Source organism: Frankliniella occidentalis, unplaced genomic scaffold (assembly GCF_000697945.3).
Source record: "Frankliniella occidentalis isolate FOCC.00 unplaced genomic scaffold, Focc_3.1 Scaffold152, whole genome shotgun sequence".
NCBI classification, from domain to species: Eukaryota; Metazoa; Arthropoda; class Insecta; order Thysanoptera; family Thripidae; genus Frankliniella; species Frankliniella occidentalis.
Window position 1 is genome coordinate 429,982 of NW_026267279.1, and position 9,589 is coordinate 439,570.

The 9,589-nt window shown below is 54.4% G+C and overlaps 1 protein-coding gene across 1 annotated transcript in view; it reads right to left on the minus strand.

The window, feature by feature from the left end:
- Positions 1 to 9,589, minus strand: part of LOC127750212 (cadherin-related family member 1-like) — a 138,482-nt gene that overhangs the window by 12,642 nt on the left and 116,251 nt on the right. The window contains exon 3 of the mRNA XM_052271190.1: positions 2,655 to 2,738. Coding sequence (XP_052127150.1) covers positions 2,655 to 2,738 — 84 coding nt within the window. The remainder of the gene's footprint in view (positions 1 to 2,654; positions 2,739 to 9,589) is intronic.

The window sequence follows — 9,589 nt, forward strand, 5'->3', positions numbered from 1 at the left end:
GGTGGGTGAGGGGGCATGTTAGAACTATGCAAAAAGGGGAGCTGACGTGTACTTAACGCGTATGCAAGGCGGCGCATGAGCAGCAGCAGCATATGCAGTGCAGGCAGTGCAGGCCGGTGCATGCGCGAGGTGTAATCCAGTGCGCTAATTGCAGCCCCCCCCCCCCCCTCACGGGCGGGGCTAAGGCGCCCGATAGGCAATAAAAATCCCGAATGTTCAATATAATTACAATTTTAAAAGAATTTTACACGATTGTTTATTGCTCTCTGAATGTGTACAATATTGAATCTGTAATGCACTCAGGGGGACAATAACACTGTAAAAATTCGTTGTCACGATGACGACAATACCATGGGTAAGTTTTAGTACAGGGGTGTCGTCATGGGTTTTATCGTCACATGATTAGGGTTTTCTTGTCATGCGAAGGAAAAAACTCATGACGACACCCCTGTACTAAAAAATTAGACATAGTATTTCCGTCATCGTGACAAAGGAATTTTACAGTGAATTGTAACTAGCGCCAGACTTATGTGTGCAGCTAGTTACAGAACTGTAACTCAACTCAGTTTTGCACAAAGAAGTCCGCGGTGCTAGTTAATTATCGTCTCTAGAGAACGAGCCCTAGACATCTCGATTGTATGGTTTTCCATATACTTTGTAACGACTGGATCTTTAGGCTGGCGTTCCAGTTTTTTTTGGCGCGCCTTCCGTAACCTGAAATACCCCCCTGACAGTGTATATTCACTTTTGAACTTTTTGTTTGAGATGCAATGACCCTCGCTAAAGCACGGCCTGAGGAGAAAAGATTCGCTTTTTCCCACGGAACGCCATAACACAACATGCCGCCTCCTCGGCAACAGCAGCACCCCGCCGCCGCCCCGCGGGCTGAAGAAGCCTCCTAATGAAATCAGCCGACAATTAAAAGAGAGAACGAGTTTGAGGAGGATGGACGGGCCTTTCAGCGAGTGCAGCGACGCAGATGACTGACGTGCAAACTCAACTGTGTAACAATGTTGATAGTTTAAAGTACCAAACTGAAGTGAAGTCTGAATTGCGCTTAGGTTGATCATGACTTTTTAAAATGAAGCTTTGATCTCAACAAAAACCACTTGAAACCTGGAAAACGAAGTCCTCTGGAAATTTCCGGATGTGGTTGAGAGTAAAATTTTCGGGAAATCCCAACGAATTCTTAACGGTGCTCAAAGAGATGATGGGGCGTATATATTAGAAATGGAAAACCCATTTGCCACTGCACTGCAGGGCTAGCCAAGCGGCTGAGTCCGGGCCAGAGCGGGCCGGGCGGCGGCGGGCGGCGGCGGGCGAACTGAAAGGGAAGTGGTGGTGACTGGACGTGGGACCGCGAGGTGCTTGCACCCTGCTTATGGGAACAGACTTGTCCACTGCTCGTCCCGCCGGTATTCATCAAATGCAAATCCAGCGGCAGCAGCAGGAGCAGGGACGGCAGAAGGAAGAGCAGCAGCAGCAACAGGAGCAAAAGGAGCAGCAGCAGCAGGAGGAGCAGCAGCAGGAGGAGTGGCGGTGGCGGCGCTGCCGGGGTGTGGGAGGTAGGAGGACGCTCCGCGGCGCGGCGGTCAAGTTCACATCACCGCGCCTCTGGTGGCCTGGCGGCGGCGGCCGGCTCGGCTCGGCGCGACGGCTGCACGCTGTGCGCTGCGCGCCCGGCGAGTCTCTGCCGGCTCGGCTCGGCAGGACTCTCGCTCGGCTCCGGCTCCCAGCACGCACGCGGGGGCCGCAGGACTCGTCCTGTCCAGTCGCGTACGAAACCGAAAGGGCCCCGGGGGAGGAGAAAAATGCAAGTGCTGGACGCCGTAAACGGCGCCGGCGAGCAACGTCACACGGAACCCTACCTCAGCAGCATGTGCAAGTGCTGGGCGCCAGAGGGGATCATCCAGAAAGTGCGGCCGTCATTCGCCGTTACGAAACTGCCATGTTCTGCCCTCATATGCGAGCTCTCATGGCGCCTGATGGGTAGGCCACATCTTGCATTCAGTGCACGCGCGTACTGCGGGGCGGCCTACCCCGAGTCTCGCAGGCGCCGAGCTCCTGAGCAATGCCGTTGGCCGCCAAGCGCACAACGTCACACGATACTTTGGCAGATGTTTCCTTTTATACCGCTTTAAGCGCTGCATACATTTCCTTTAACACTAGAACCGCTGACATTTTCGTATATCTAGAACCGCGGAAGGGGTCATTTTGACCCCTGCCGCATTTTGCGCGTAAATGTGAAATTTTTTGAGTAATTATCACTGTAAATGGTCTTGGAAACAAGTATGTGTACGTTAAATGATTTTTGCGATAACTATTCTGTATGCTCTGAGGTGTTATTTATCTCGATAAAACAGCATTTTCAACGCGAAACGCGGCAGGGGTCATTTTGACCTCCCTGCCGCGGTCCTAGGTATATCTGTTTCATAACTTCCACAAAAATAGTCGTACAGCTTCAGGATTTCGTGTCGATATATTTGTCATCATTTTACACGATGTCAAAAATATTTAACCCGACGAGAAAAAAATTACATATAGAAATTATAAATTGAAAATCGAAAAGGGTCAAAATGACCCCTGCCGCGGTTCTAGTGTTAACTCTCATTTTGAGTAAAATAACTCAGGAACTAGAGGGCGGGTTAGCTTACCAATGACGGAGCCAACGGGAAGGTCCTCGCTGACAAAGAAGCTCTCCGCAGACGAACCGCTCTCCAGGAAGCACCGGCTGTCCGCTGCAACAAAAAAAGCAAACAGCAAGTATTAGAATTATTTTCCGGAAGATGAAAAATTGAGAGTCATTACTCTTTTCTCGTGTCCCCTGCTGCCGCCGCCAACGCGGTCCGTTCGGTCCAGCCGCGCAGCATCAGAGCGCGCGGCAGAGCAGAGCACGGCAGGCCGCCGCCGCCCTCAACAAGCGCCTGCTTGACTGCAATTAGGGGACAACTAGACGACTCCCGCCCAGGCGCCGCCGCGCCACGCCACGCCACAGCAGCACACCTTGGCAGGAAGACAGCCGCGCGGGACCACCCGCACTGTTCGACACGGCGGGGGTCACAGCGGAGGGAGGCCGGGCCGGTCTGACCCGACAGCCATGCGGACCGAGAGAGAGAGAGAGAGACGAGAGAGGTGAATAAGAGGACGAGATCGTCACCACACGACGCCGCCGCGCCACTCGCTTCACACCTCCTCCGCAGGTATCGAGGTGCGTTATGGCAGCCCAGTGATGGATCACTCGCTCCCTCGACCTGCTGCGGTGCGCCACACAACGTTCGTTCTGCGGCACGGCGATGGTAATAACGAGCTTGTTCATCGACAGCTGCGGCGATAGCGCATGCAGGAGGACTTCCTCGTCGCAAAAGATCACAGCGCATCTGCAGGTGCAAGGCGCGCGCAGCGGACGGTCAGGTATCCGACAGGACAGCAGAGGCGACCACCACCGCCGCCGCCGTCAGAAGCGATTGCGTCAGCAGCACAGAGCCGAGTGAACGAACTCGTCGCTTGGAAATGAGTGAATCCTTGTTGTTCCGGGCGAGCGAGCCGCGCGACGCGGCGCGGAGGAGACCCCCCCTGCGAGGACCGCCCGCACCTGTCACACCGGGTGATCAGCTGCGCCAGGCAGCTGCCCACCTGCGGAGACGCGGCACCTGCCTAGCAGCAAGAGATAAAGCGGCCTCGAAGAGTCTATGCCGCCGCCGCAGGGATTTACCGACCAAAACCAACAAACATAAAGGCTTCCTCCCCGTTCGACATCCAATCCCCAGGCCTCTGTCTCACAACTTGATGGCGTTGTCAGCTGCTGCTGCTGTCGTGTTTGCAGGACTCCGCCGTGCGGCCGTCGTGCCGACCGAGGCGCCAGCGCGACAGCTGGCCGAGGTAGTAGGGATGGTGGTGCGGGTTATTGTCCAGGCCACTCTAATCGGCCCCTACTACTCCGGACCGGTAAAAATAATAACAACAAATTGAAGCGCAACTTAGGTACGAAATTACAAGCAGCAGCAGCAGCAGTGGTGGCGGCGGCGGCACGCCCTGGCAGTGCCTATGGCAGGCGGGCCCCGCCACTCTGGCCAGTCGTTAACCCGAAGCAGAATCAAACAGCGCCGCTCACGCTTCGCCCGCCGCCTGGCAGATGCGACCCCGCCCTTTTGGGTAATACTGCCATCATATTTACTCTGCGCGCGCGAAAGCAACGGCTTGTCGACTTTTGGAAAGTGTCAATTCTGAGAAGAATAAACTGGTCAACTGGTCGACCAAAGTGACAAGGTGTCAAAGTCCACCTTTTGGACACGCTCGTATCTGCGATCTCTCATGGCACCTGATGGGTAGGCAACATCGTGACTGCAGTGCATATGTGTACGGCGGAGTGGCCTACCCCGAGTCTCGCGGGCGCCAAGCTCCCGTAATTTACTGAATACATCGGAGAAAAAAGGGACACACTTTCTGTCTGGACGCCTGAATACATCGGAGAAAAAAGGACGCATGTTTAAAATTCCAAATAAAAACTTAGAAATGTCACACCGACATGAAAAACTTTGGAGCTTGCATATACATTTCAGCACGGTTGTGATTTAAAACCATCAGCATATTTTAAACACGGAATGTTGTTATAGTAACAAAAAATTGACTTAACACGTTTCGTTTCACTGATGAAATTTCAACAGCGCGGGAATAACCGACAAACCAGTCCGCGAAAAGACGCGGTGCAGCAGTGCAGAGTGGTCTCTTTTCTCCGCGGCGGCGCGCGGCCGACAGCAGAACCCCACGGCGGCGGCGACAATAGAGTGTGAAACCAATTTACTTCACTTCTCGTACCCCCGTCCGTCCGTCCATCGCGCCAAGCTCGCCAGAGAAGAGACCGGCCGTCCGTCGCGCAGCCCCGCGCGTCGCGAGAGCCGCGCGTATAAAATAAATAGACCCTTTGGTCGGCGACCGCAGCGGCGGGCGTCGCGGCGGGTAGGCCCGGCCCCGGCCCGGCCCCGGCCCGGCCCGGGGAGTGTTGTGTTGTGTACGTACGGCTCGGCGGGCTCCGCGGGCGCCGCACAGACCACAGACCGTTCCGCTGGAGAAGGGCGCGGCGCGCGGCGAAGGGGCCGCCGTTCCATTCTTGACGGAGACGCGACGACGTTGTGCCGCGCCGCTCGACGCCGCGGTCAGAAAAGAGGACCGCGCGACGCCTGTCGTGTTTTTAAATATATTTTCACCACCGCGGCCAACGTAGAAAATTAAATCTAAAAAACACAACAAACACACAAACGGGAATGACTAAATTCCGCGTAAGGGCATAGCGGTAGCAGCAGCGCCCTTGGAAGGCGCGCGGAAGAAAGTAAGGCTCCGCCCCGGCCTGGGTGGGTGTCGCCGGGCGTATAAAGGAGAGACTAGGCTAGAGGATTTAATTGTGGATTGTCCGAATCGTTGTCCGGGTAATTGCGCGGTATGTCCTAATTTTCGGCGCGCTTTGCCTACAGTTACTTAGCCACGACTCTTCGTGAGCGTGTGCGGGCGAGTGCTCATGAGCAGGCAAGCCACTCGTCTCACATCTGCCGGACTAGGACCAGCAGCAGTGGCTGCGATAGAAGTAACTTATGATTTGTTGTACTTTTTGTCATGTTAAACATTCGGCCACCTGTTCGCTGCTGGCATGCCTCACATCTCACACTACAAGGACCCCGAGTCAACAGGCAAACCATACGCATTTGGTGAAAACTTATTGAATCTTTGAAATTCCACTCTTTTAGTTTTTGTTGGGCCAACTCCAATTAATACACGGTGTATACGGCATTAAGCCACGGGCACGAGCGAGCAGTGAGCTGAGCACCCACCCGGCTGGGCGCCCGGCGTGGTCTACTGCTGTGCGTTCCCATTCCGATGGAGGACACTGCGGCGGTGACAGAGCGCGGGGTGTGTTCGCAAACACGTCATGCGCTGACGAATGCCATGAGCGAGGCCCGCCCGTCGCGGGGCTTTCACCAACCTCTGCTCTGGCTCATGAACGCGCTGCTCATGAGCCGCCGCCCCCCATGGGCCGCCAAACCGCGACATAAATCGGCCTCACGCGCGTCTCACCGTCATGCGTCTTATATGTCGCATTTATCTGCACCGGCCATGAAAGGCGGGCTTAAATTATTGCCGTGTGTCGAGCATAAAAAGCAAATCAAACGACGAGGTTTTCAAATTTGATATCACCCTACCTTAAGAAAAGAAAATTTCAAAAATCATCTTTGTAAACATTTTTATGAATTTCTAGTAGAAAATATACACGGAACGAAGTACGGAACAACTCTTTTTTGGTGTGTGTGTGTGTGTGTGTGTGTGTGCATAGGGCAAAGCTGCGGTTTCCGTTGCGCCATCCTTCCGCACAGTTGGCCATCCATCAAACTCAGCGGCCGACTCTCACCCACCCACCCTCTGGTCACCGTCCATAATGCGTTCGTTAGGGGGCGACACGACGAGCCTGCCGCGGCCGCACCGCGCGCCGCACCACCACCGCCCGGTATTGGTGGCCGCTTTTGTCCGCTAAACAAACAAACTCGCGCACACCGCGGCCACCGCGTGCCACGCCCAGCCGGGTGGGGCGTGGCGGGGCGTGGCGGGGCGTGGCGGGGCGTGGCAGGGCGTGGTGGGCCCCGCGGGGGGCGTTCCCGGCCCATTATTGTTGTTATAACCCCCCGCGTGCTTTCTCTGGAGCGCGGCTGCTGCTGGATGCCTTATATTCCGGAAGAGAGCGAAACCCACGGCAGCCATGATCGGTTCCCAATAAATACCGTGGCGAGATAGGGCACCCGGAGCGAGCAAGATAGCGAGTGAGTGAGTGAGTGAGTGAGTGAGTGAGTGAGTGAGTGAGTGAGTGAGTGAGTGAGTGAGTGAGTGAGTGAGTGAGTGAGTGACAAAGAGACTTTGGTAGGTGTTCGTGCACGACTCGAAATGTGCCACCTTTTTTGCCACTTACACGCCCTACGTTCTGTGCTCTAGAACGTACAGGACTTGATTATTTCTAATATTCAGCCCACCTGCCGCTCTTCCTCCTCCTTGGCCGCTCAGAGCGTGGCGGGGCGGAGGCGGGGGCGGGGCGGGCACATCCAGAGTCATTACCACGCCACTCAATTGTTTCACGCTACCCCGGCTCAGCCCGCCCCGCCCCACCCCGCCACGCTCGTCTGCTGGAGACGGCGCCGCCGCTGCGCGCGATCGCCCGATTATTGGCCGATGAATCGGCAAAGTAGACCCGGAGGCCGTGTCCACGATATCTGCGAGCGTCCAACGTCTCTCTCTCCCTCTCTCTCTCTTGCTCACCGCCCGCGCCCGCCCGCTACCTGTGCAAAGGGGGATGGACGCCTCGGACGCCGCCCCCCGCCGCCGCCGTGTTCGGTGATGGGTGGAAGATAGAGAAGATGCGGACAACTTTCCCTGCGTCGACGGGACGGGAGCAGCGCTCGTCCGCGACGTTTTACGTCATGACATGACGAGTCCCAGACGCGAATGTGAGTAATAACAATTATAATTGGTTCAGTGCTTGAGTTATTTTTGTGCTTGCGGAAATGACAGTAAGTTTCGATGCTCTACATTTAGGAGTTAACCGCGCGGCAGAAGGTGATACATGATTTCACGTCAAAAAGTGATTTTGTTATTATTCCGAATGTAATTTTAACAATTCCCTACTGCACTCCGACGTAAATATTTTTGACTGTAGCAAAAACTGCCGTGAATTTGCGACATATTATGGTTTCAAAAATCGGTACTTATAAAAAGTGACGTAAATTAACAAAGATTTTTTTTTTTAAATGCCATTTGCAGTAGCTTAAGTATTATCTACCATTTTAACTTAAAGACGTCCATTCTCCTTTTTTTTTCTAAATCTCAAATAAATTTTACCGGATGCTCGACTGGCCCGCCGCAAACTTCGCTTCCGTGCGGGGAATATAATGCCTGGAGATTGGAGGCTCCGGCGCCGGTGTATCGGAGCGGGGAGCGTCGTCGTCGTCGGATGGAACGAAAGTGCTGCTGATCGGGAGAAAGAGATGATGTATACCACCACCACACCGAATCGGAGCCGTTCGATTCTATCGCGAGGGGGTAACTCGGTTCACGTCGTGCCTCCCGCGCCCGCCACGCTACGCCACGCCTCCCTTTGGCGTAAAATAGAGTTTCAATACGGCTTACGCAACAATAGAGCGCGCCACCTTATATCAAAGGGCGGACACGGCAGCAGCACAGTGCGCCAAGTGCAAGAAAGTTGCAAAACACCTCGAATATTTCATATTTACACGCAAAATCTACTTGCGGGTAGACCATCACGCAAATTGTGCCTAATTATCCATACGAAACACCGACCACCCCCTTCAGCTTCAGCAGCCAAGACGTTTGCCCTTGAATTATTAAGAGGGAGAGGCCGTTTTGAAGAGAAATTACGAGTAATATAAACGAGAGGCATCGCGCGTCCTGCTATTACCATTACCGTGTCTCAGTAGAAAAGTGCTCGGGAAAAAAGAAGGACAAGAGATATGGCGCGCAATCACGACGAAAACATGTCCCACGCAAGACGGAAAGACTCTTTACTCTCGCTATGGTTATAATCAAAACAAAAAAGGAAAAGTGTGCGATACCTGGTCACGGGCGAGGCGATTGGTTAACGAGCAAATGACTGGCTTTGCGCCGAGCATATGCCACGGCCGCTACAGCATGGGCCGAGCATCCTTGTCCCCGCCGAGCAGAGATGCGTAACGCCGGGCGGGGCCAGTGATTCAGCGAGGACGTCATCCTTATTCTGCGTTCTGTAGTCAGTCAGATCCACTCCCCTCTCCCCCACAAAAAAAAAAAAAAACAAAGCGAAATGCACTGATGAACTAAGTGTGCAAACTGCTTTAGCACATGTAAGTTTGCAACTGCAAGTTGAATACTTGCAAGTGAGCAGGCTGCAGAACCAAATTGAAAGAAAAACTTACGGCAAATAAAATACTACTTAAACGATGATATAATTGTAAAGCGGCATTTCGCTTTTCACTGAGTGAGGCGACTAAAATTTGTCCCTTTGCCTTGCCATTTTCACGTTGATGTCCTCTCCTTCCGGCTCGTCTCTCTTTGGAAGGTCAGTTAGGTAGGTGGGTGGGTGGGCCCCGGGCGGAGGGGCCCCGGCAACTGACGCTGCTCCACCCGCGCGGCGACACGCGACCGACGCCCGCCCCCCTCAAAGGATCTTCATCCAGCAAAAAGGGACGAAACGAGACCGGCCCCGCCCGCCTTCCTCCTTCCTCCTCCTCCTCCTCTTCTTCCTCCTCGCCGTCAGAGACACCTCGGCGGCGGTGTGGACAATTACCAACGTCTGGACGGGGACCTCAAGGGCGCTCCGGGGCGGCCTTCTAATCACCGCCGCGCGGACGAGCACCACCCGCAAGTTCATGGCTCCTCTAGGGTCACCTTCTATAGGAACAGGGCTCACAAGGCCACCACAAAAATGTGCCTAAATGTGTCAAGTTCAAGACAAGGTTATCCCCGGAGAAGTCGCTCAATGGCTATGTGATCCCGGACCCTACTTTATTGCGGTGGACTGTACTGACCCTATCAAGAGCACCCCGTGCAATTCGACCCCCCC